This window comes from Ovis aries, chromosome Y, assembly GCF_016772045.2.
Source record: "Ovis aries strain OAR_USU_Benz2616 breed Rambouillet chromosome Y, ARS-UI_Ramb_v3.0, whole genome shotgun sequence".
In the NCBI taxonomy this organism is placed as follows: Eukaryota; Metazoa; Chordata; class Mammalia; order Artiodactyla; family Bovidae; genus Ovis; species Ovis aries.
Window position 1 is genome coordinate 4768120 of NC_082741.1, and position 27022 is coordinate 4795141.

At 47.8% G+C, this 27022-nt stretch overlaps 1 protein-coding gene across 4 annotated transcripts in view; it reads left to right on the top strand.

The window, feature by feature from the left end:
• Nucleotides 1–27022, top strand: part of LOC101118590 (steroid sulfatase) — a 227089-nt gene that overhangs the window by 106129 nt on the left and 93938 nt on the right. For all 4 annotated transcript variants that reach the window (XM_060408630.1, XM_027963559.3, XM_042242173.2 and 1 more), the window contains exons 8-9: nucleotides 6070–6207; nucleotides 21345–21504. In XM_060408630.1, the coding sequence (XP_060264613.1) occupies nucleotides 6070–6207; nucleotides 21345–21504 (298 nt within the window). The remainder of the gene's footprint in view (nucleotides 1–6069; nucleotides 6208–21344; nucleotides 21505–27022) is intronic.

Here is a 27022-nt window from a genome sequence, read left to right on the forward strand (position 1 = left end):
ATTTGTGCCTTTTATTAGCCTCTCAGTCATGTCCAGCTCTTTTTGACCCCATAGACTGCAGCACGCCAGGCCTCCCTGTCCATCACCAACCCCTGGAGCTTGCTCAAACTCATGTCCATCGAGTCGGTGATGCCATCCAACCATCTCATCCTCTGTCATCCCCTTCTCCTCCTGCCCTCAACTTTTCCTGGCATTGGGGTCTTTTCCAATGGACCGTCTATGGGTTAGGACAAATGTGTAATCATTACAGTATCATACACAATAGTTGCAGCCGTGAAATTAAAAGATGCTTACTCCTTGGAAGAAAAGTTATGACCAACCTAAACAGCATATTAAAAAGCTGAAACATTACTTTGCCAACAAAGGTCCGTCTAGTCAAGGCTATGGTTTTTCCAGTGGTCATGTATGGAAGTAAGAGTTGGACCATAAAGAAAGCTAAGCACCGAGAATTGGTGCTTTTGAACTGTGGTGTTGGAGAAGGTCTTGAGAGTCCCTTGGACTGCAAGGAGATCCAAGCAGTCCATCCTAAAGGACATCAGTCCTGGGTGTTCACTGGAAGGACTGATGTTGAAGCTGAAACTCCAGTACTTTGGCCACCTGATGAGCTGACTCATTGGAAAAGACTCTGGTGCTGGGAGGGATTGGGGGCAGGAGGAGAAGGGGATGACAGAAGATGAGATGGCTGGATGACATCACTGACTCGATGGACATGAGTTTGGCTGGACTCTGGGAGTTGGTGTTGGACAGGGAGGCCTAGCGTGCTGTGGTTCATGGGGTGGCAAAGAGTCAGACACGACTGAGCGACTGAACTCAACTGAATACGATACTTGTCGTCCCTGTTCATCCCTCCCTCATCCCCGGCCCCTGGCGAGCACTGATCTTTGTTTTTTTGTTTTTTTTTTTTCAGTTTTTAATTTTTTTAATTTTAAAATCCTTAATTCTTACACGTGTGATCTTTGTACTGTCTGCACGGTTTTGCGTCTTCCGGCGTGTCACAGAGTTGAGTCATGCAGTGTGCAGCCTTTTCAGATTGCCTTCTTTCACCTCTGTGTGTGTGTGTGTGTGTGTGTGCGCTAGTTATTCAGGTGTTTCTGACTCTTTGTGACCCCACGGACTGCAGCCCGCCAGGTACCTCTGTCCATGGGATTCTCCAGGCAAGAATACTGGAGTGGGTTGCCATTTCCTTCTCCAGGAGATCTTTCCGACCCATCGCTGGAACGCAGCTCTCCTGTGATAGTCATGTGCGTTCCGCTTTCTTCCATGGCTTTTCATGGCTTGACAACTCATTTCCTTGTATCGGTGAATAATATCACATTGAGTGGCTGGACCACAGTTTAGTTTATCCATTCACCTACCAAAGTGCTGGAAGACATCTCGGTTACTTCCAAGGTTTTGGCAACTATAAATAAACAAGCTCTAAATATTTTTGTTGTTTTCATAGAAGTTGCCACAGAAGCCACATTTTTTCAGAAAGATATTTCTTCATAGCATTTTCCTTTATGCTAAGGTACTTCTATATAGGTATATTCAAGAATACTTTCATTTGAAACAGAGGTGCATGGCTGTATGCCCTTTTGCAAATACCAAATTACAGCACAAGGAAGTGAAACCCTGATCTGTGTCTTTTTATTCACACTTAGAAATTTTTATGTGCACCCAAAGGGGCATTTGTGTTTGTTTTGTTTTTTTTTGTAAATTTTTTTTCATACATTCTCCTTGCAGTTCTTTTTATTTTTGACTGGGCTGGGTCTTCGTGGCTGCACGAGCTTTTCTCTAGTTGCAGGGACGGGGGCTGCTCTCAAGCTGTGGGCTGTGGGCTTCTCATTGCGGGGCTTCTCTAGTTTCAGAGCAGGGGCTGCAGAGCACGTGGGCTGCAAGAGTTGCAGCTCCAGGGTTTTAGGGTGCAGGCTCAGGATTGTGGCACATGGTCTTTGTTGCCCCTTGGCATGCGGGATCTTCCCGAACCAGAGATCAAGCCCAAGTTTGATCCCAGACCACGGATCAAAGGCACTGACCAGCAGATTCTTCCCCCACGAGCCACCAGGGAAGGCCCCCAAAGGGGCCCTCTTCCTTCAGAGTGTATGCTGCTGCGGCTGAGTCGCTTCAGTTGTGTCCGACTCTGTGCGACCCCATGGATGGCAGCCCACCAGGCTCCTCCGTCCCTGGGATTCTCCAGGCAAGAACACTGGAGTGGGGTGCCATTTCCTTCTCCAGTGCATGCATGCATGCTAAGTCGCTTCAGTTGTGTCCGACTCTGAGTGACCCCTATGGACAGCAGCCCACCAGGCTCCTCTGTCCATGGGTTTCTCCAGGCAAGAATACTGGAGCGGGTTGCCATTTCCTTCTCCATCAGAGTCTATGTGGGGGTTATATCTCTGCCTTGTTGCTCCTTCCTGTGCCAACTCATTAAACTAATTACCATTCTTGAAGTGATAAGCCTTAAATTAGTGTCAGAGTCCAATTACCCCAATCCTGGGCACACAGGTGTTTTGTGGAGCTGAACCAAAGCACAGCCTAATAAACGTCTGGCTGGCGATGATTGATCATGGGAGACAACTCGCTGAAACAGTCCTGAGCATCTTATCCCCTGATCCTGAGGACGACATTCATCTCCACGGCATGGCTTCCAGGAATGTTTATCGTACAGAATGAAACGCTGAGAGAGACTGAACGTCCTCTAGCCTGTGGCGTTGCAATCAGATAGCAAGAATATGTCTGGTGACAGATGAATCGGATGTTGCTTTTGCATTGGAAATCATGTCTGCACCTCCGGAGAGGGTGGACTCTGTATCTTTTTACACCCCTCCCTTTTTGGAGGAAATCAGTCAGGGTGCAGTCCCTGGGGTGGAGGGCCTGACTCCATGGGGTGTGTGATCTGTCTGCTGGATAGGATCACCCATATTCAGTTATTGTCTTTTTAAAACATTTATTTATTTGGCCGATTACCAATATTCAGTTGTTGTCTTTTTTATTTTACGTTTTTAATTTTTAATTTTGTCTTTTTAAAAAATATTTATTTGGCCAATTACCCATATCTGGTTATTGTCTTTTTTAATTTAATATTTATTTATGTGGCCAATTACCCATATCTGGTTATTGTCTTTTTTAACTTGATATTTGTTTATTTGGCTGAGTAGGATCTTAGTTCCCACACACGAGGTCACGCAGGATGACCGATGTTCACCGTGGCACATGGTGTCTCCAGTTGTGACCTCTGAACTCTCAGCTGCGGCCAGTGGGCTCCAGTTCCCTCATCAGGGATGGACCCCGGGCCCCCTGCACTGGGAGCGTGGAGGGTCGGCCACTGGGTTGTGGTGGTTTAGTCACTCAGTCGTGTCTGACTCCTTTGCAGCTCCATGGACTGCAGCCCGCCAGGCTCCTCTATCCATGGGGATTCTCCAGGCAAGAATCCTGCAGTGGGTTGCCATTCCCTTCCTCCAGGGGATCTTCCCGACCCAGGGATCAAACCTGCATCTCCTGCAGGCGGATTCTTCACCACTGAGTCACTTAGGCCCTGGACCACCAGGGAAGCCGCTTCAGTTGTTACTTCTGATGCCAAGGACACCTGGTGTGCTTGTAGAGTTCTGGTTGTGATTATCCTACACCAACGAATTGGTCCTCACCCCAAAATGTGGGTCCCCCGTAAAGATGAATGATCCTTGAGCCACACCAAGATGATATGGAAAGGGTTGTAACTCCCACGTGACAAGACTTTCTGGACAGAGCAGGGTAGCTGCTAGGCTGCTGTGAAGATGGCTTTCAGGAGATGGGGAAAAGGAGACAAATAAGCCGTCGTCGGGGGGGGTAGAAGCTGGCTCCTAGATGTGGGTTCCTGCATGTAGGTAGGAGCTGGTACAGTTTGAACCCCCCGTGGGCACTGAGGGAAGGAGCCCGTAGGCTTTCTTGTAAGCTTGTTGGGTGCAAATGGAAGAGGCAGAGGTAAAGTCTAAATACTCTTTGTGCTTGCTGTTTAGTTCCTAAGTCCTGTCTGATTCTTTGCGACCCCATGGACTGCAGCCTGCCAGGCTCCTCTGTGGGATTCTCGAGGCCAAAATACTGGAGTGGGTTGCCATTTCCTTCTCCAGGGGGTCTTCCCGACCCAAGGATCGAACCCGCGTCTCCTACATCGGCAGGCAGATTCTTTACAGCTGAGCCACTTGAGAAGCATTTAAAGCTCTTAGCAGACCTCAGAAAACCAACTCAGACCCTTTAATACTTCACAGTATAACTAATTGTATGCACTGGCCAAATGAAGCTAGCACCATGGGACTATAAGGCATCTCTGTGGAAATTATAAATTAGATACTTGTAGTCTGACCATCATTTTCTTCTGATTTGAGAGTAGAGGAGTGAGTTGAGTGAAAGTCGCTCAGTTGTGTCCGACTCTCTGCGACCCCCATGGACTATACAGTCCATAGTATTCTCCAGGCCAAAATACCAGAGTGGGTAGCCTTTCCCTTCTCCAGGGGATCTTCCCAATGCAGGGATGGAACCCACGTCTCCCACGTTGCAGGCGGATTCTTTACCAACTGACTTATGAGGGAAGCCCAGATGAGAGCTTCCTAATCAGAGAGGCTGTGTTTCAGCCCATTCTTCCATCTTCAGCTCGCTTCTGTTTTTTTTTTTTTTTCTTATGAAAAATTTGAGGTATAGAGAGAGAAAAGTGCAGTCAAGCGCCACGTGTCCTGGGCCTGCCTTTACCAGTTGATGAAGTCGTGTCTGGTGTAGGGTCATCCGTGCTCCATACTCACGTCCCGTCTTCTGGGACGACTGCGATGGAGAGAAGAGCTATCATGCCATGCCATGCATGGGTCTGTTCATCAGCCAGCTGTGCTGACTTTGAGAGTCTGGGCTTCAGAATCAGACTTCACTCTTTCTTTTGGGTCAGCCACTTCCTAGACTTTCCTGGTGGCTCAGACAGTAGAGGATCTGCCTGTAAGGCAGGAGGCCCGGGTTTGATCCCCAGGTGGGGAAGATCCTGTGGAGAAGGGAAGGGCAACCCACTGCAGTGTTCTTGCCTGGAGAATCCCATGGACAGAGGAGCCTGGTGGGCTACAGTCCATGGGATCACAAAGAGTCAGGTACCACTTAGTGGGTAAACAACAACAACAATATGTCAGGATTAGTCTAGAACATGCTGTTTGGGGAAAAAAAGATGCGGAAAAGAAAAGTGTGAGGAAAATAGATTTTTCATGATGGGCAGTTTCAGACCTGGGTATCTATGGTAACTATTAGAAAGGTCCTTCATCAAAAAGTATTTATAGAGATGTTTCCTCATATAAGAGGAGCCCTGATGGTTTCTTTTTTTCCCAGATGACGAGGAAAGCTAGTAGACTTCTTTTTCTTTAACTGCAGAATAATTGCTTTACAGTGATGAGTTAGTTTATGCTGTACAACATGTCAGCTGTAGGTATATATATTATCCCCTCCCTCTCAAACCTCATCCCTACCCCCTCATCTGACTCCTCTAGGCAAATGGATTAAAGAGTTGTGCTACATATATACAGTGGAATATTACTCAGCCATAAAAAGGGAACAAGATTGGGTCATTTGTAGTGATGTGCATGAACCTAGAGTCTTTCATACAGAGTGAAGTAAGTTCAAAGGAGAAAAACAATGATCGTATATTAACACATACAGATGGCATCTACTAGACTGTTTTAATGACCTCAAGACCAAGGCCAGCTGATGACTGCAATAATCTTCCCTCTGTCTGCTAGCATCTTCCTCCAAAGGGCTCATAGTCTGTGAGCCTCATTCCTCTAGAATGCTTTATCGAGTCTCCCTGCAGGATTGCCCATGATGCCTAGAGGTTCAGATGATGCTTATAGATGCTACTTAATTCCACGACTAACCTTTCTCCTTGTCTCTGCCAAGTGCCCAGCCACTGTGGGTCCTTCTGATTATGGCGCATCCTGGATTAGAATCCGCGTGGGCGGGAGGGCTCAGGATGCAACAGTGTTTCCTCCTCAGCATCACCAATTTCCAGACAAGTGCACAAGGGCAAATCGCCTCTGTCTCTTTTAAAACATCGTGCTTTTTTAACCTTGAGTGTTTCCTCCCCTTTAGGGCAGATCTTGGATGTCCTCGATGAGCTGAAACTGGCTAATAACACCCTGGTGTACTTCTCCTCTGACCAAGGAGCTCACGTAGAGGAGGTGACTGTCAAAGGGGAAGTTCAAGGAGGCAGTAACGGCATCTACAAAGGTAAAAAATGTGTTCCGGTGGGCAGTGCCCATGGTGTCAGCCCTGGGCCCCCCGGCTCAGCCCGTGCTCACCTTCTTCCGGACCTTGGAGGACCCTAGTCCTGTTCTTTTTTTTTTTTTTAATGCACATTTATTTATGTATTTGGGCTCTCCAGGTGGGTCAGTGGTAAAGAATCCATCTGCCAACCTGGAGACACAGGGGAGGTGGATTCGATTCTTGGGTGGGAAAGATCCCCTGGAGGTGGAAATGGCAACCCACCCCTATCTTCTTGCCTGGAGAAATCCCACAGACAGAAGAGCCTGGCGGGCTACACTCCATGGGGTTGCAAAGAGTCGCACACGCCTGAGTGACCAACGCTTTCACTGTTTCACGTGATCTCTTAGATGTGACATGTGGGATCTGTTGCTCTGACCAGGAATCAAACCGGGGCCCCCTGCTTTGGCAGCATACTTTCTTAGTCCCTGGGCCACCAGCAAAGCCCTCCAGGAACTCTTCAGTAAAATGATTCACCCAGCCCTCCTGCATTCACTCTTATTTTCAAGTGGCGAGAAGCTGGAAGGCTTGTATTCCTATATAAGAAGATGAGGTGCTTTTTCCCTATTTCCATGAGGGTATGGGCTGTGTGCAGAAAGTTGGTTTTGTTATTTCATAGATGGTAGCCTCTCTTGAGATGCAGTCAGAGACTGAATTTCATGTACTAGCTGACCCGCCTCACCCCACATTCCCACCATCCATTCATTCCCCCAAAGAGGGTCCTTTAGGTTCCAGAGCAGCTTAGCGGCTGTGGCTGAAATGTGTACATAAATCACAGTAATAGAAGTGGCGAGCAGGCGATACATTATTTACGAAAGCCACATACACGGTGGGATGGAGCCCCAGTTTGGGGACAGAGGACCCCCAGCTGATGACTCTGGGAAAGCCGGATGGAGCAGGGAAGGAGGAGGGTGTAGTGGGATTTCGTGATGATAGCTGAGTCTTCAAAAATGCAAGAGGATGGTGAGGCTGGGTCAGAGAGGGTCAAAGGTCTGAAAGATGCCTGCTGGCTTGCAGTTTCCATATAATCTACAAAGCATGCTCACTGCTGCTCCCTGTTTTGTTTTTTAACTGGAGGATAATTGCCTTACAGTACTGTGTTGCTTTCTGCCCTGCATCAACGTGAGTCAGCCACAGGTATACAGACATCTCCTCCCTCTTGAACCTTCCTCCCACCCCATCCACCCCTCTCGGTTGTCACAGAGCCCTGGGTTGAGCTCCATGACTCACACAGCACGTTCTCATCTATTTTAAACATGGTAGTGTATATGTTTCTATGCTATTCTCGCAAATCTTCCCACCCTTTCCTTCCCCCACCGTGTCCACAAGTCTGTTCCCTATTGCTGCTCTGCAGATAGGTTCATTCCATCAGTTCAGTTCAGTCGCTCAGTCGTGTCCGACTCTCTGCGACCCCGTGAACCGCAGCGCGCCAGGCCTCCTGTCCATTACCAACTCCTGGAGTCCACCCAAACCCGTGTCCATTGACTCAGTGATGCCCCAACCATCTCATCCTCTGTCATCCCCTTCTTCTCCTGCCTTCAGTCTTTCCCAGCATCAGGGTCTTTTCCAGTGAGTCAGCCCTTCACATCAGGTGGCCAAAGTATTGGAGTTTCAGCTTCAACATCAGTCCTTCCAGTGAACACCCAGGACTGATGTCCTTTAGGATGGAATGGTTGGATCTCCTTGCAGTCCTAGGGACTCTCAAGAGTCTTCTCCAACACCACAGTCCAAAAGCATCAATTCTTCGATGCTCAGCTTTCTTCACAGTCCAATTCTCACATCCATACATGACCACTGGAAAAACCATAGCCTTGACTAGACGGGCCTTTGTTGCTTTGTTGACGAAGTAATGTCTCTGCTTTTTAATATGCTGTATAGGTTGGTCATAACTTTTCTTCCAAGGAGTAAGCGTCTTTTAATTTCATGGCTGCAGTCACCATCTGCAGTGATTTTGGAGCCCCCCAAAATAAAGTCTGACACTGTTTCCACTGTTTCCCCATCTATTTCCCATGAAATGATGGGACCAGATGCCATGATCTTCGTTTTCTGAATGTTGAGCTTTAAGCCAGCTTTTTCACTCTCCACTTTCACTTTCATCAAGAGGCTTTTTAGTTCCTCTTCACTTTCTGCCATAAGGGTGGTATCATCTGCATATCTGAGGTTGTTGATATTTCTCCTGGCAATCTTGATTCCAGCTTGTGCTTCTTCCAGCCCAGTGTTTCTCATGATGCACTCTGCATATAAGTTAAATAAGCAGGGTGACAGTATACAGCCTTGACATACTCCTTTTCCTATTTGGAACCAGTCTGTTGTTCCATGTCCAGTTCTAACTGTTGCTTCCTGATCTGCATACAGGTTTTTCAAGAGGCAGGTCAGGTGGTCTGGTATTCCCATCTCTTTCAGAATTTTCCACAGTTGATTGTGATCCACAGAGTCAAAGGCTTTGGCATAGTCAATAAAGCAGAAATAGATGTTTTTCTGGAACTCTCTTGCTTTTTTCATGATCCAGTGGATGTTGGCAATTTGATCTCTGGTTCCTCTGCCTTTTCTAAAACCAGCTTGAACACCTGGAATCTCACGGTTCACATATTGCTGAAGCGTGGCTTGGAGAATTTTGAGCATTCTTTTACTAGCGTGTGAGATGCGTGCAGTTGATTCTGTCTACATACGTTAGTATACTTATCTTTTTCTTTCTGTTGTACTTCTCTGCATACAGTAGGCTCTAGGTTCATCCACCTCATTAGGCCGACTCAAATGCATTCTTGTTTTATAGCTGAGCAACATTCCACCGTGTATATGTACCACAGCTTCTGTGTCCTTTCATCTGTGGGTGGACATCTAGGTTGTTTCCGCGTCCTAGCTATCGTAAAACATGCTGCAGAGAACATCGTACTTGTTGTTCAGCTGCTGAGTCGTGTCCAACTCTTTGCAACCCCATGGACCACGGAGCGCCGGGCTTACCTGTCCTTCACTATCTCCCAGAGCTTTCTCAAACTCATGTCCATTGAGTCGGTGGTGCCATCTAGCCATCTCATCCTCTGTCGTCACCTTCTCCTCCTGCCTTCAATCCTTCCCAGCATCAGGGTCTTTTCCAATGAGTCAGCTCTTTGCCTCAGGTGGCCAAAGTCTTGACGCTCCAGCATCAGTTCTTCCAATGAATGTGCAGGCTTGCTTTCCTTTAGGATTGAGTGGTTTGATCTCCTTGGAGTCCAAGGGACTCTTAAGACATTGGGGTTACGTGCGTCTTTTTCAGTTATGGTTTCCTCAGGGTATATGTCCAGTAGGGACACTGTTGGGTCGTTAAGGTAGTTCTATTCCTAATTTTTTAAGGAATCTTCATACTCTTCTCCATAGTGGCAGTCATCAACTTACATTTCCACCAACAGGGCAAGAGGGTTCTGTTTCGTCCACATCCTCTCCAGTGTTCAGCATGTCGGGTGTGTTAGAAATGCTTTTCTTGACTCCTAGAAAGCATGTGTGATGCTGTACTAGTACCTCGGTCGCTACTCTATCGCAAAGCATTATCCCTTTGTCAAGTTCAGCTGAAATCAAGTTCACACTGAAACACTGTTAGTATATCGTGCTGTCAAAAAAATAAATAAATAAAAGATGTGACCCCCTTCTAGCTATGGGGAATGGCCAAAACAACTTCAGAAGATTCAGATAGCTTGTTCTTAACGACTTCTCAAGGTCAAGGCAGCTTGTTTTCTAAAGCTGTGAATTCACATGCATTCCTATGATTTGTGCAAACACAGGGGAATCACGCCATTTAAACTCATCGATCAAAAGAGCATCCTCTTCTGAACAATACCGATGTCACATCTGAATCAGAACTGCTCAGAAAGATCTGTACTGTTTAAGCTCAGTGATCCCCTGGTATTCCCCAGTCAGGTGTGTCTCACTGGTCCACCGTGATAGAATGGCTGTGATCAAATCACTTTACCAGAGTTCAACAGCAAATCCCTCTTAATTAGAGGAACACAAGATTCTGCTGTAGTCTGCATTTTTAAAAATTAATATTCTGGGTTTGAAGGGATAGTGATACTACTAGTTTTCCCTGTCATTCTTTTGTAAAATTGAAATATAGTTGGATTAGTGGAGGAGGGCATGGCAACCCACTCCAATATTCTTGCCTGGGAAATCCCATGGACACAGGAGCCTGGCGGGCTACAGTCCACAGGGTCACAAAGGGTCGGCCACGACAAAGCGGCTGAGCACCCACATGGTTGGTTTACAATCTTCTGTTAGTTTCAAGTGTACAGCAAAGTGATTCAGTTATACACATGTATATATATATTTTGTTTCAGATTGTTTTCCCTTATAGATTATTGAAGACTATTGAGTGGAGTTCCTTGACCTATATAGTAGGCCCTTGTTGATTATCTGTTTTATATATAGTAGGAGAAGGCAATGGCACCCCACTCCAGTACTCTTGCCTGGAAAATCCCATGGACAGAGGAGCCTGATAGGCTGTAGTCCATGGGGTCGCTAAGAGTTGGACATGACTGAGTGACTTCACTTTCACTTTTCACTTTCATGCATTGGAGAAGGAAATGGCAACCCTCTCCAGTGTTCTTGCCTGGAGAATCCCAGGGACGGGGGAGGCTGGTGGGCTGCCGTCTATGGGGTCGCACAGAGTCAGACACGACTGAAGTGACTTAGCAGCAGCAGTGTGTGCCTGTTAATCCCAAACTCGTAATTTGTTCCTCCCCACCTTCCCTCTTTGGCAAACATAAATTTCTTTTCTTTTCTTCTAATATGTCTGTGAGTCTATTTCTGTTTCATAGAAAAGTTCATTTGTACCCTAATTTTAATTCCATATGTAAGTAATATCATATTTTGTTTGTTTTTGTCTGGCTTACTTCAGTTAATACGATCATCTCTAGGTCAATCCAAGTTGGTGCAACTGGCATCATCTCATTCTTTTGCACGGCTGAATAATATTCCATTGTACGTATGTATATTTTGTTTATCCACTCACCTGTCAATGCATACTTAGGTTGTCTCCATGTCTTAGCTATTGTGAATAGTGCTGCTGTGAACATAGGGGTGCGTATATCTTTAGTTTTCTCTGGATGTATGCGCAGGAGTTGGCTTGCTGGATGCTAGGACAGATCTATTTTTAGTTTTTAAGGAACCTCCAAGGCGGGAGGACAGGGGGTCGCCAGAGGATGAGATGATTGGATGGCATCCCCAACTCAATGGACAAGAGTTTGAGCAAACTCTGGGAGTTGGTGATGGACAGGGAAGCCTGGCGTGCTGCTATCCATGGGTTTGCAAAGAGTCAGACATGACTGAGCGACTGAACTGGACTGAACTGAATGCTATTTTCCACAGTGCTGCACCAACTTATATTCCCACCAACAGTGCAGAAGGGTTCCCTTTACTTCCCACCCTCCCCAACACATCATATTTGTAAACTCATTTTCACCTTTTCCCTAAGATACCCTCCCTTAGCTGGGACCAGAATAACCGAAGATTCTCTTAGAGTTTAGTGTTTCCAGTTAATTCCTCATAGCTGAAAATTCCCCAAAGTCTTGGATTGAGAGCATTATATTCCTGAACCTGGCTTCAGTTTTGTTCCTCTCCAAAGGCAAGGTCACCCAGCAGGCGGCTCCCCCGTCAACCCCCAGCTCCCTTCTACTCTGCCTAAAGGCAGGTAATAAATGCCAGTGGAGTGGATAAGTTAACCCTGTGTGTAGATAACATCTGCAGAAACATTGGTTGCCAGGGGTGGGGCCTGAAAATCATGTTTTCCTGCGTGTGCAAGAAAGGAGGCTTTCCAAATTTCCTGGGTCCTGGATGGAAGCTCCTGCAGTCGCTGGGCCTTGAAGTGCACGTTCTATAAGGAGCTGATGGGCTGGAGTCCAGGTCGCTTCTGAGTTTGGCTTCTCCTTGCCTCATACAGTCAGACAGCTTTCAGAGCAATGGATACTTTCATTGGGAAAAAAGAAATAAGAGCAAGAAGCTCTGGTAGTTTATTGGGAGGTGGTTACGTTCACGTTCATCATTCAGCCCATGGACTGTAGCCCGCCAGGCTCCTCTGTCCATGGGATTCTCCAGGCAAGAATACTGGAGTGGGTTGCCATTGCCCTCCTCCAGGGGGTCTTCCCCACCCAGGAATTGAGCCTGGGTTTCCTGCATTGCAGGTGGAGTCTTTACTGTCTGAGCCACCAGGGAAGCCCCATTTAGATTTTGGGAAATAGTTTCATCAGCTTCCTGAGAGTGAGCAGTGCTGGCCGGCCTCGCTACTGGCGGGACTTGTGTACTAGGAGTTCACTGGGCTTTTCCTGTTTGAAAGAAGCTCATATGTTATCCCTGCTTAGCAGTTCAATCCTTTGGTTCAATTCCACTGACAAGCGTGCATTTATTGAGTCTACACAGTACGCCAGGCACGGGGTCTCTTCTAAAGCATCGTGGCAATGAATACAGGGTCTCTGACCGCTAGTAACTCCTATTCTTCTGCTGAGATGGAGCTCAAAGGACATGGTGTCAGATAACAAACTAGACAGGAACTTCTGAGAAGGGGCCAGTGGAGGTTGCTCACCCAACCTGGGAATTGAGAGAACCTCCCAGGAGATGTTGGCCTTTTGCAGGCTGGTGTGTGGAAGTGCTGGCTGGCAGGGAGGAGAGGTGGAAAGTTCATTCCAGGCAGAAATGAGATGCTCCTGGGGAGCAAAAAGGCAGCTCAGTGTTGCTGGAGGTGAAATTGTATGCAAGAGCTATTGTGTGATGTATCTGAGGAGAGGTATCGTACATCTCCATTAATGCATCCAATAGGATGAAGAGATAAATGGATGTGTAGGTAGATAAATAGATGCATATGCGCCCCACTCCAGCACTCTCGCCTGGCAGATCCCATGGACAGAGGAGCCTGGCGGGCTGCAGTCCACGGGGTTGCCAAGAGTTGGACGACTGAGCAACTTCACTTTGACTTTTCACTTTCATGCATTGGAGAAGGAAATGGCAACCCACTCCAGTGTTCTTGCCTGGAGAATCCCAGGGACGGGGGGAGCCTGGCGGGCTGCCGTCCATGGGGTCGCACAGAGTCGGACACGACTGAAGCGACTTAGCAGCAGCAGCGGCGGCACGGATGCATAGTTGAATATAGATGGGTGGATGAATGCACAGATATAGATGGACGGATGGATAGACAGATATCGATGGATGGGTAGATATAGATAGAAAGATAATAGACAGATATGGGTAGGTAGATAGGGATCGATGAATGGGTAGATAGATATAGATGGATGGATAGATGAATGGGTAGATATAGATAGATAATAGATAAATAGATATGGACTGATAGGTGGATACAGATCAATGCATGGATAGATACCTATAGATGGATGGATAGATATAGATGGATGGATAGATATAGATAGATGATAGATGATCAATGTGGATAGATAGGCAGATATAGATCAATGAATGGACAGATAAATATAGATGGATGGATAGATATAGATGGATGAATGGATGGAAAGAAACAAAGTAAATGTGTGTGTATATATACATGTATATATGTATGTGTATATGTATGTATGTATGTATATGTATGTATATATATATGTATATTTATGTATGTATGTATGCAGGTATTTCCATTTGAGTAGTAGTTAAAATTGGAGGTCAACACTCTCACCCAAATCTGGTATAAGGGAGTGCTGAAGGAGTGACAATAAGGATGAATTGAGGAATAATACAAAACATCTCATGCTTTTGGCTGGTCTGACTGGGTGGATAGAGGCTAAATTCCTTGAGGAATTAGGACTCCTGGGCAGAGACTCGGTTCCCTGTCTTTAGAACTGGAATGATAGGATTGTCCTTGTAGGAACGTCGTAGAGCATTGTCACGATGATTTGAAAGGCTGTGTGTGCAGAGTGGCTCCTAAGTGCCCTTAGTGAGGGCAGGGTTGACGGTTACGTAATAGTGCAAGACCAGATGCATTCTACCCACATCACCTGTATCCCCAGAACTGAGAACAGTGCCTGACATGTTGTAGGAAATGGTTTTCTCAGGGACGTCCCTGCTGGTCCAGTGGCTAAGACTCTGAGCTCCCAATGCAGGGGGCTTGGGTTCAATCCCTGGTCAGAGAACTAGACCCCACATGTTGAAAGTAAAGAGGTTGCATGCTGCAACTAAGGTCTGGTGTGGTCAAATAAATAAGTAAATAAATATTTTAAAAGGAGTGATTTTTGAGTCAATATGTAAGTGAAAAAAAAAAAACACCACTTGAGCTTGGGTTTCAAGGATCAGTGAAAGTGAAAGTCGCTCAGTCACATCCGACTCTTTGCGACCCCATGGGCTGTACAGTCCACGGAAATCTCCAGGCCAGAATACTGGAGTGGGTAGCCTTTCCCTTCTCCAGGGATCTTCCCAACCCAGGGATTGAACCCAGGTCTCCCGCATTGCAGGCAGATTCTCTACCAGCTGAGCCACCAGGGAAGCCCAAGAATACTGGAGTGGGTAGCCTTTCCTTCTCCAGGGGAATCTTCCCGACCCAGGGATCGAACCCAGGTCTCCCGCATTGCAGGTGGATTCTTTACCAACTGAGATACCAGGGAAATGATAGGATCAACGGTTTAACTCAGTGGAGAAAGAAACAGAAGACCGTGATTGTGTTGGAAAAAAATCCATTGATATTGGCAACGGATTGGATATGGGGTTTGAGGAAGAAGAAGACATCAACCATCATCAGCCATCAAACCATCATTATGGTTTGTGGCTGGTGTGATTGGGTAGGTAGAGGTTCCCTTGAGGAATTGGGACTCCTGAGCAGAGACCTGTATTGGGTTGTTGTCTGAAGAGGTGTATGGGGGGTCATTTGGAACAAGAAGATGTAATGAATATAGAAGGGGAGATGGTAGGTGATCCAACAAAAGAGACAACAGAGAGAGTGGCAGGGAGATGAGAGATAACCAGGAGAGAAGACGGTCCAGGGAAGAACGTGGTCTGTAGAAATGGATGCTGAGAAAAACCCAGTTCTGCTGGAATTCCAGCACGTCCACTAGCTCTGTTCATAGCAGTTCTTTCCCCGAGGCCCACTTGGACTGCAAGATCAAACCAGTCAATCCCAAAGGAAATCAATCCTGAGTACTCACTGGAAGGACCGATGCAGAAGCTGAAGCTCCAAGACTTTGGCCACCTGATGCAAAGAGCCAACTCACTGGGAAACACGCTGATGCTGGGAAAGATTGAAGGCAAGAGGAGAAAGGGCATGCCTGAGGAGGAGATGGTTGGATGCCATCCCTGACTCAGTGAACATGAATTTGAGCAAGCCCCAGGAGATGGCAAAGGACAGGGGAGCCTGGCATGCTGCGGTCTATGGGGTTGCAGAGATGGAAACAAATTAGTGACTGAACATCAACGTGAGTTCAGTCCCTGGATCGGGAAGATCCTAAGTGGCAGTCCTCTCCAGTATTCTTGCCTGGAGAATCCCATGGGCAGAGGAGCCTTGTGGGCTACAGTGCATGGGGTCGCAAGGAGTCAGACACAACTAGAGTGACTTAGCACACAGGCACAATGAAGATAGCTGGGGTCAACGAGGATGTCACGTTTCCAAGAAGATTGTGGGAAATGAGATCTAACGTGTAGATGAAGGGCTGATCTTGGTAAAGATTGCAAGTATAATGTTTATACTGGGTTATGCATAACCGAATCACCTTGTCGTATGCCTGAAACTAATACAACATTGTAAATCAACTATATTCCAATTATTAAAAAAAAAAAAAGAAGAAGAAGAAGAGCCATGTTCAGCAGACTATGGCAGTTGAGCCAGATGCGGTCTGATGGCTGATTTGCTAGATCAGGATTTCCTGAAATAAAGCCATCCTCATTTGCTGGAGTCTGGCCCTGCTGTTTCTGAGCTTCTGAGAACTTGGGCAAAGCTCCGACACTCCGTGAAATAGTGCCGCCCCCTCCACCCCCCCTCCCACCTCCCGCCCAGCTCTTGAGAGAGAACACGTGTCCACCCTTGGCTCAGATAATTTTGCTGTTTAATGTCTTGCTTCAATCCTCACCATCAACTTTTCAAACCAGGTCAGTTATTTTAAGGGTGTTCCGCAGTTCTTCCGCTCTCCTCTTCCTTAGTGCTGTGAGCAGACAATTGTTCTTTATTTTTGCCCTGTTTGGCGGTGGATAATACTTTGACAGAAGCTGGGCAGTTTCGTTCCCTGTCCTGTCTATGTCGGGTGGCCTTTTAGTCTCTTGAATGAATACATCGAGGAGGAGAACGGAAGCTAGAGTCTCTTGGATGAGATGATGCTTGGGTTCGTTACGTTTGTCACATGCTTCCTTCTTGTTGTTTACTCGCTAAGTCGTGTCCCACTCTTTGTGACCCCCGTGGACCGTAGCCCTCCAGCCTCCTCTTGTCCATGGGATTCTCCAGGCAAGAATCCCATGGACAGAGGAGTGGGTTGCCATGGGGTGGGTTGCCATGCCCTCCTCCAGGGGATCTTCCTGACCCAGGAATCGAACCCTCCTCCTGGGGATCTTCTGGACCCAGGGATCAAAGCCGCATCTCCTAAGTCTCCTCCACTGGCAGGCGTGTTTCTTACCACTAGCGCCACCTGGGAAACCCCACATACACACTGCTGCTGCTAAGTCGCTTCAGTCGTGTCCAACTCTGTGCGACCCCAGAGACGGCAGCCCACCAGGCTCCCCCGTCCCTGGGATTCTCCAGGCAAGAACACTGGAGTGGGTTGCCGTTTCCTTCTCTAATGCATGAAAGTGAAAAGTGAAAGTGAGGTTGTTCAGTTGTGTCCGACTCCAAGCGACCCCGTGGACTGCAGCCCACCAGGCTCCTCCGTCCATGGGATTTTCCAGGCAAGAGTACTGGAGTGGGGTGCCATTGCCTTCTCCCACATACACACTACTATATGTAAAAGAGATACCAATAAGGACCTGCTTTATAGGACAGGAACTCAGTACTCGATAATACCCTAAGTGGGCAAAGAATCTGAAAAAGAATAGATATATGTTTGTATAAACAAATCACTTTGCTGAGGATCGGAAATGAACCACCCTCCAATAACATTTTTTAAAACAATACCCAATGCTCCATGCCTGTCCCCTCCTACTGGGAGCAATGGAGACACTGGAGCTGGAGCTGGGTCATTTAATTTGGGTGTGCACTCCTGAGAGGCATTGACAGGTGTGGTCTTTAGCGCTGAGCCACCGGGGAAGCCTCTGCTTCCTTCTGGTTCACACCAACCCAGGGAATCAGTGTTACCTAGGCAGGGAGATGCCTAAGAGGAGGAAAGAAATGAGACATGCATTATTTCATACAACTCTGTGCCCAGATGAGGGAAAAGAGTGGCAAGCATACGCTCCTGCCACTCAGAGGCATTTGACCTGCCGGGCGGCAGTATTCAAAGTCTGGCTTGGAGACAGGTCTTAACAAGACAGCTCCTAACAAGAGTCTCAGAGTGAATGGTGGAGGAATTTTGCAGAAAGACTGACTCAGTCATCATCCCTTTGTGATTCCCCATCAGGACCGAGTACTAGCAGGATGTTAAACGTGCGAATTTGACAGTGACTCGACCAGGGTTTTAAATTTAGACCGTCCTGTTTTTTCTGTTCAGGCATTTTCAGAAAAAAAAAAAAAAAGAATCCAGCCTTCATCACCGCTTTTGTTTCTTGTATCTTCCTTACAACCTCCCCGCCTCGCTCTGCTAACCATCTTTCTCCTTCCCTAGCCGACTCAAAGGCTGTTGATTGAGAGCTGGTGTTCCCCCAGGCAAGAGGCATCTTCTGGGCTTGTTCTTGGCCCCCAGTTTTGCACAGCATGTTTTAAAGTCACAGGGTACTGCTCTGGGTGGGGGTGAAGCAGCGTGTCTGTTTTTCCATCCATCCGTGTGTTCTCTGCCAGAGGGACCCAGTAGCGCTGGCCTCTCTGAGCCCAGGGCTTCCATGTTTCCATCTGTCTTCCCCAGGGTCTGTGAGCGGGAGGCCTTGCTGAGCATCTTCTGTGGACATTGTGACCTGCTCCCAGCTCCTCCCTGCAGCCCCTCCTGTTAGCCCTGTCGTGCTCTGCTTAGTTACTTTTGAATCGCTTCCCAGGTAGCACGAGTGGTGAAGCATCTGCCTCCGATGCAGGACGACCCAGGTTCGACCCCTGGGTGGGGAAGATCCCCCTGGAGAAGGAATTGACAACCCACTCCAGTATCCTTGCCTGGAGAACCCCATGGACAGAGGAGGCTGGTGGCTACAGTCTGTGGGGTCACAAAGAGTGGACCGAGTGGCTAACTCTAACTGTGATGAAAATGCCGCCGTTGGTGCTCTCCTGCCTTCCGGGCTGCGGGTCCTAGTCCCGTGGAATACTCACAGCTTCCCTGTCTGTAACGTACAGCACGGCACGGTTGATCCGTGCGCCCACGGGCACAGAACCCGTATTTTCACTTCCCGGGTCTGCCTTGACGAGTCGCCACTGCTTTGGTGCCTCCGAGCAACCCAACTGGATGATCTTATGGCCCTGCAGGTCCAGTGTCCAGAATGGGCCCGCGAGGGCTGAAATCAGGGTGTTGGCAGAGCCGCGTTCCTTTATGAAGGAGCTTCCCTTGTGGCTCAGAGGTTAAAGTGTCTGCCTCTAATGCGGGAGACCCCGGTTCAATCCCTGGGTCGGGAAGATCCCCTGGAGAAGGAAATGGTAACCCACTCTAGTATTCTTGCCTGGAGAATCCCTTGGACAGAGGAGCCTGGTAGGCTACAGTCCACAGGGTCGCAAAGAGTCGGACACGACTAAGTGACTTCACACTCACTCACACTGAGGGAACACCTACTTCCTTGCCTTTTCCAGTGGCCAGAGACCAGCTGCATCTCTTGGCTTGGGGCAGCGCTCTGCATCCTCACAGCTCGTGACGTAGCATCCTGAAACCTCTCTCACTGCAGCTCTGACACCAGCGCCCCTGCCTCTCTCTTTCCCGTAGAAAGACCCTCATGATTGTATTTGACGCACTCACAGAGCCTGGAATAAGCTCTCCTTTTGTCATATAAGGTGCCATGTCCCCGGATTGCATCTGGGGACATGTGGGGGCTCCACTGGGCTTCCCAGGTGGAGCTAGTATTACAGAATCCATCTGCCAGTGCAGGAGACACAGCTTTGATCCCTGGGCCTCCAAGATCCCCGGGAGGAGGAAATGGCAACCCCCTCCAGTATTCTTGCCTGGAGAATCCCATGGGCAGAGGAGCCTGGTGGGCTTCCATCTGTAGGGTTGCAAAGAGTTGGACACGACTGAGTGACTCAACACGGGGGCAACATTATCCTGCCTTCCACCAGTGGTAAAAACTAGAAATGGAATTGGAACCCTGTGACTTCAGAGTCAGTGTTGTGAGTCTTTTTTTTTTTTTTTTGTCAGTCTTGGTTGCTGCAAGATTTCAGCATCCCTGGTTACAATCATCACTCATATCCACCATGCAATGCTGGCTGTGTGTCATGCATGTAGTCACCGTGCCATATATACCGGGTTGGCTGAAAAGTTTGCGGGAGACCTGGGTTCGATCCCTGAGTTGGGAAGATCCCCTGGAGAAGGAAATGGCCACCCACTCCAGTACTCTTGCCTGGCAAATTCCATGGGTGGAGGAGCCTGGTAGGCTACAGTCCATGGGATCGCAGAGTGGGACACCACTGAGCAACTTCACTGGAAAAGTTTGAGTTTTCTGTGACATCATATGGAGAACTTGAACAAACTTTTTGGCCAACCCTATATACATGTATATATGTATGTGTATATATGTGTGTGTGTGTGTATATACAAAACATATGTTATCATGTGTTACATATTATTCTATATATTATATATAGTATGTTATATTTTATATGTATTATGTATACTAGCCTAAGAATTGGTGATTTTGAACTGTGGTGCTGGAGAAGACTCTTGAGAGTCCCTTGGACTGTAAGGAGATCCACCCAATCCATCCTAAAGGAAATCAGTCCTGAATATTCACTGGAAGGACTGATGTTGAAGCTGAAACTCCAATACTTTGGCCACCTGATGCGAAGAACTGACTCACTGGAAAAGACCCTGATGCTGGGAAAGATTGAAGGAGGGAGGAGAAGGGGGCGACAGAGGATGAGATGGTTGGATGGCATCACTGACTCAATGGACATGAGTTTGAGTAAGCTCCGGGAGTGGGTGATGGACAGGGAGGGAGGCCTGGCGTGCTGCAGTCCATGGGGTCACAAAGAGTAGGATACGATTGAGTGACTGAACTGAACTGAATGTTAAAATTGTATATGACTTTATATATAATATATTATATAATAATTAAAAGTGTATATAACTATATATGTTATATATGAATATATTAAATATATCATTAATATATTTTAATTATAGATAACTATATACTTCATAATTTATATAAATTATATAATGTTATATATTATACTTATATATGACTTTATATATATTATATAAAACTATTATAATTATATAACTATTTTATAATGCATATATAAATATATATTAAACATAATTTATATATTATATTGTAGATAACTGTATGTTTCCAGTATGCAATTATATATTATATATTGCATATTATTATCATCATATATAACTTTATATATTGTATATATGTTCCATCCCAACAGGCACAATGTAGTTTTTAGTGATTTCCTTTACTTCTGGCTGTGCTGGGTCTTCATGGGTACCCGGGCTTTTCTCTGGCTGTGGAGACTGCGGGCTGTTCTCTCGTGGCCACGCTCAGACTTTTTGTTGCCGTGGCTTCTCCTGTCATGGAGCGTGGGCTCCAAGTCACTCGGACGTCAGCAGCTGCAGCTCCTGGCCTCGGTCATTCCGGCCCCCCGAGCTTTAAGCTCAGGGTCAATACTTGTGGCTCACAGCCTTAGTTGCTCTGAGGCATGTGGGATCTTCCCAGATCAGCGATGGAACCCGTGTCTCCTGCTTTGGGGGGCAGGTTCTTTCCCACTCAAGCCCCCAGGGAAGCCGCAGATACCATGAGATTGTCGTCCCATCCCTGTCGTCAAAGCACTTAGTTCTTCCAGACTGGCCGCCCCAGGTCGAGTGTTGAGGAAGGTACTGCTGGCGAGTGTTGGGAAGACAGATCTCCACGATGCATCTCCTTCTGTGTTCCAGGGGGAAAAGCCAACAACTGGGAAGGAGGCATCCGGGTTCCCGGCATCTTCCGGTGGCCGGGAGTGATCCGGGCTGGCTTGGAGATTGATGAGCCCACCAGCAACATGGACATCTTTCCCACGGTGGCCAAACTCGCGGGATCTCCTCTGCCGCAAGACAGGTACCGTGACTCTCAGCTCCCTGGGATGCTCTCACTCAGGTTGCGCAGGCAAGAGAGCTCTGGTTCACCTGCTCTGTGGCAGGCTGCCCGCCACTGGACTGGTTATCCCTCCACGCCAAGTTATGGAACTTACCAGTGGGTCAAGGGGCTTCCCTGGTGGCTCAGCTGGTAAAGAATCCTCCTGCAATGCAGGAGACCCCGGTTCGATTCCTGGGTCAGGAAGATCCCCTGGAGAAGGGGAGAGGCTCCCCACTCCAGGCTTCTTGGGCTGCCCTAGTGGGTCTGGTGGATCCAGCAATGTAAGCACGGCCCTGTCCTTCCCCTGATCCCAGGGGAGAACAAAGTCCGAGGCCTGACGGGGATGGATGCTCCGTTTCTTGGTTTTGCGTTGTGTTCTTTCATTCAAAATTTATTTCCCTCTCGTGTTGGATCTGCATTTTTTTTTAATCGGAGAATGATTGCTTTATGATGTTGTGTTGGTTTCTGCTGTCCCACAGTGTGGATTGACTATAAGGGTACATATACCCCCTCCCTCTTCAGCTTCCCTTCCACCCGCATCCCGCCCCTCTAGGTCATCACAGAGCCCCGCGCTGAGCTCCCTGTGCCATAGAGCAGCTTCCCACTCGCTGTCTATTTTATACACGGTTGTGTGTATATGTCAGCAGGGCTCTCTCGATTCATCCCATCATCTCCTCCCCCTTCTGTGTCCAAAGTCTGTTTTCTCCATCTTCGTCTGTATCCCTTCCCTGCAAATGGGTTCATCTCTACCATGTTTCTGGATTCCGTATATGCATCACTATCTGACAATATTAAGTCAGCTGATGGTATTCGTATCAGCTGACTTAATTTCTTCTAGTCTCTGGGTCCATCCGCATCTCTAGGAAAGATCCAATTTTGTTCTTTTTCATGGCAGAGTAATATTCCATCGTATGCATATCCCACTTCTTTATCCATTCACCTGCTGACGGACAGCTGGGTTGCTTCCATGTCCTGGCTGTTGTAACTAACGCTGCAGTGATCACGGGAGTACGTGTGTCTTTTACGATTGCAGTGGGCTTCCCTGGTGGCTCAGCTGGTAAAGAATCCACCTGCAACGTGGGAGACCTGGGTTCAATCCCTGAGTTAGGAAGATTGCCCTGGAGAAGGGAACGGCTACCCATTCCGGTATTCTGGCCTGGAGAATTCCATGGACTGTATGGTATATGCCCAGGAATGGGACTGCAGTCTTTAGCTGAGCCTCCCTCTTCTGGCATTTGATGGATTTTCTCTCCCTCTGTCTGTCTCTGTCTCATCGGCTTGCAGCAGGGCAGCTGGACAGAGTAACCCCTCTCTTCTCATCACACACGCCTCCTCCCAACCCCACCCAGCAGCTCTTTGCTGCAGGAGCACGGAGAAAGACAGCTGGCTCCTCCATCAGGCCTGTTTCCCCAGCATGTCTTCATCTAGCAGGTTCTAAATGAAACATCTTTCTCTTCATTTAAATACAACTTCTGATGACATTGCAACAGTTTCTCCCTAAGTGTTATGACCCATCTGAAGAGTTCTGAGTGAGGCGTGCTGAATAATTGTTTTCCTTAGTCAGGTGGCAGGCGATGGGGACACATGGGCCACAAATCTGGTTTAAATTCAGCTGCCGCGGGAACCCAGCAGAGACTGGAACACAGGGACGAGAACAACAGCTCGGCCAGAGCTGAGTCCAGGCGGAGATTTGCTCAGCTTCTTTGTGTGCAAGCTTGGTTCACTCTGACCTTTTTTTTCCCCAAATTTCTACACTGGGTATACCTTCTGCCCAAAGTGTGCCCACACCACACACACACACACACACACACACACAAATGAGAAAGGTGAGATTACAGAGTGTAGCCCTTCTTACGTGTTATGACCCATCTGCAGAGTTCTAAGGGAGATATGCCGATTAATGGTTTTCATGGAGTTCTGGTCTCAAGACCCTCACAGATACTTCACCGATCGAGGAACCCAAAGGTGCTCTGTTTCTGTGGGTGGGATCTATCTGTGTTTGCCATATTAGTAATCAGATCTTCAAATCAGAGTCTTTAAACGCAAGAGTGCCCAAGCAAGCATTGAGTCGGCTGGCAGAGTGATAATGGAGCCACTGGGGAGAGACCGGCGCCATGAACTCGTGAAAGACCAGTGTTGCAAGAGATCACAGAATGTTTTCAATCACCATGGAGATCGTTTCAGCTCGTAGACCTCCTGATAGATATCAGGGAATCCCTGCGGGTCTCTGGACCACACCTGGAGAGCAGCTGGTGCTCCAGAGAAGAACAAAGATCCTGGAGCCGTATTGCATACAGGGCTTCGCATCTTGGCTGTTTTAACAGCTGCCAAAGCCCCGAACTTCCTGGGCCTTGGTTTTTTCTCCTGCAGATGGGTTCAGCCTTGCACGCCCTCGAATGGGTTGCTGTGAAGATGGAAAGCGTCAGAGGCTGGCAAGTGCAGAGTGGAGAGGCGTGAATACTTGTCCCTTGTGCTTCGTCCACCACAGGGAAAAAGAGCTATTGCAACTTCTGCATTTAATCTCCACTGGGGGTTAGAGGGTCATCACTTTGAAGGCTGAAGCGGGGCTTCGAAGATCTTACCCTCCAGTCACACTAGTCTTCCTTTCCTCCAATGATGGAAAACTCGGCAGTGGGGACTCATAAAAAGTCTCTTCTACTTTTTTTTAAGAGATTTTATTTTATCTACTTCCCCACTCTATGCCGCGTGAGGGATTTTTAGTTCCCCAACCAGGGATCGAACCCGTGGCCCCCTGCATTGGAAGCATGGAGTCTTAACCACTGGGCCACCAAGAAAGTCCCAAACGTTTTTCTCTTGTAGACCATCAGAAGTCTCCCCGCCTCTTTTATCTGCTCTTTAGCCCTGGTTCTTTCCCTTGGTATAAATGCAGGATAGTATTGGGAACAGTGCACACAGACTGTTCAGATTGCTGTGGTTGTTCAGCCGCTCTGTCCTGTCCGACTCTTTGAGACCACATGGACTGCAGCACGCCAGGCTTCCCTGCCCATCACCAACTCCCAGAGTTTACTCAAACTCATGTCCATTGAGTCGGTGATGCCACCCAACCATCTCATCCTCTGCCTTCCCCTTCTCCTCCTTCCTTCAATCTCTCCCAGCATCAGGGTCTTTTCCAGTGAGTCAGCTCTTCCCATCAGGTGGCCAAAGGATTGGAGTTTCAGCTTCAGCATCAGTCCTTCCAGTGAATATTGAGGACTGATTTCCTTTAGGATGGACTGGTTGGATCTCCTTGCAGTCCAAGGGACTCTCGAGTCTTCTCCAGCACCACAGTTTAAAAGCATCCATTCTTGGCTCATGATATCATATCATCACTGCTCTTTTCTCTCATAGTGTTCTTTTTGGCCACATCGGGTTGTAGTTGGGGCCCTCAGGATCTCCGCTGCGTCTTGTGGAATCTTCCGGTGCAGTGCGCAGACTCTCTGATTGTGACCTGCAGATTCTAATTGTGGCACACAGGCTTGTTTGCTCGAAGGCATATGGGATCTTAGTTTTCCAACCGGGGATCGAACCCATGTCCCCTGCATTGCAAGGTGGATTCTTAACCATTGGACCACCAGGGACGTTCCACGGGCTCTCAGAGCATCTTTAAATGGTTTGCTCTCAGAGCATCTTTCCATCTCACTGGGAAGAGGCCAGGGAAGGCAGAAGTTCAGAGGCAAAGAGGGAGATTCTTGAAGGGAAATCTCACTGCCGGCACCTCTTCCCACCCCAACCTGAGGGTGATGCAAGTCAGCCTGGTCTTCTCGCATGTGCCCATTGATGGAGGAAGCCAGTGCCCACCCCTGTTAATCAGACCCAAGTCTTCTCTGTGTGAGCAGGTGTCTTCAGTAGAGCCCTTTCTGAATATTGAAGGTTCTTCCTATGGACCATCGCTGATGGTCTTTCTCAACCCAATGATACTGTGTCTGTGGAGGTCCCTCTTAAGATGTCACTGTCATCCTAGAGGCCATAAAGAAAAGAAAACAGAAATCAGCTTCCATGTCACTCATGGGACTGAAATGAGTTCTCAGCCTTCTATTTAGATAACGTTAGCAACCAGGTCCAGAAAACATCCTCCTGTGTCTGCCCTGGTGACTTTGATCATCTAAAGGGATGGTTTTCACCTGGGGTGACCGTTCCTCCCAGGGGCCATTTAGCAATATCTGGAGACATTTTTGATTGTCGAGACTCACGATGCTGCTGGCATCTCGTGGGTGGAGGCCAGAGACGCCCCTCAACAGCCCACAGTTTGGGGGATGACCCCGGGAGACAGTCCCCCCTCCCATGAGAAGGAGTGATCCAGCCCAATAGGTCAGTAGTGCTGAGGTTGAGAATTCTGCTCAGAAGCTCATTATTGCTCTTTCATGGAAAATGTCATTATAAGGAAAACCTTATTATAACTTTTCAATAATGACAGCTGGATAATATTCTGCTATTTATCCATGTGTGTGTACTCAGTCACTCAGTCCTGTAGCCCACCAGGCTCCTCTGTCCTTGGGAGTCTCCAGGAGAATACTGGAGAGGGTTGCCACTTCCTCCTCCAGGGGATCTTCCTGACTCAGGGCTCAACGGGCATTGGCAGGTGGATTCTTTCCCACTGAACCACCTGGGAAGTTCCTACACTATTGATGCCATGTATAAAATAGATAATTAATGGGGTCCTACTGTATACTGCAGGGATCTTTACTTGATGCTTTTTGCTGACCCAAGTGGCAAGGAAATCCAAAAAAGAGGGGATGTACATACAGCTAGGCTTCCCTAGTGGCTCAGTTGGTAAAGAATCTGCCTGAAATTCAGGAGACCCGTGTCAGGAAGATCGCCTGGAGAAAGAAATGGCAACCCACTGCAGTCTTCTTGCCTGGAGAATCCCATGGACAGAGGAGCCTGGCGGGCTACAGTCCATGGGGCTGTAAAGAGTCAGACACGACTGAGCGACAGAGTTTCACTTTTTCAGACACGTAGCCAATTCACTTTGTTGTCGAGTAGAAGCTAACACAATGCTGTAAAACAACTATATTCCAATAAAAATTTCAAAAAAAGAAAACACACGTAGGCCACAGAAATATACTACCTGAACATAGTAAAGCAATAAAGTGAAAGCCTTTCTGTTAGCCTCATCTTTGCAAGCAGGCAGAATATTAGCGTCGTGAGCGTATGCTCTTTCATTGCGGTAATACAGAGTTCAGCATGCCATAGGTGGCTGCCCCTTTGGAAAACACCTCAATTCTAGCCACAGATCATAGTGCTAGGAGGCAAGGACAGGTTCACAGTTCTCCAGAGTCACTCTGTAGTCGTGAAATATTCAGGTCCCCTCTTCCCTACAGTGCAGGAGACCCAAGTTCAATCCCTGGGTCGGGAAGATCCACTGAAGCAGGAAATGACAACTCGCTCCAGTGTTCTTGCCTGGAGAATCGCACGGACAGAGGAGCCTGGCAGGCTAAAGTCCATGGGGTTGCAAAGCGTTGAACACGACCGAGCGACTAGCACAGACGCCCACATTCCA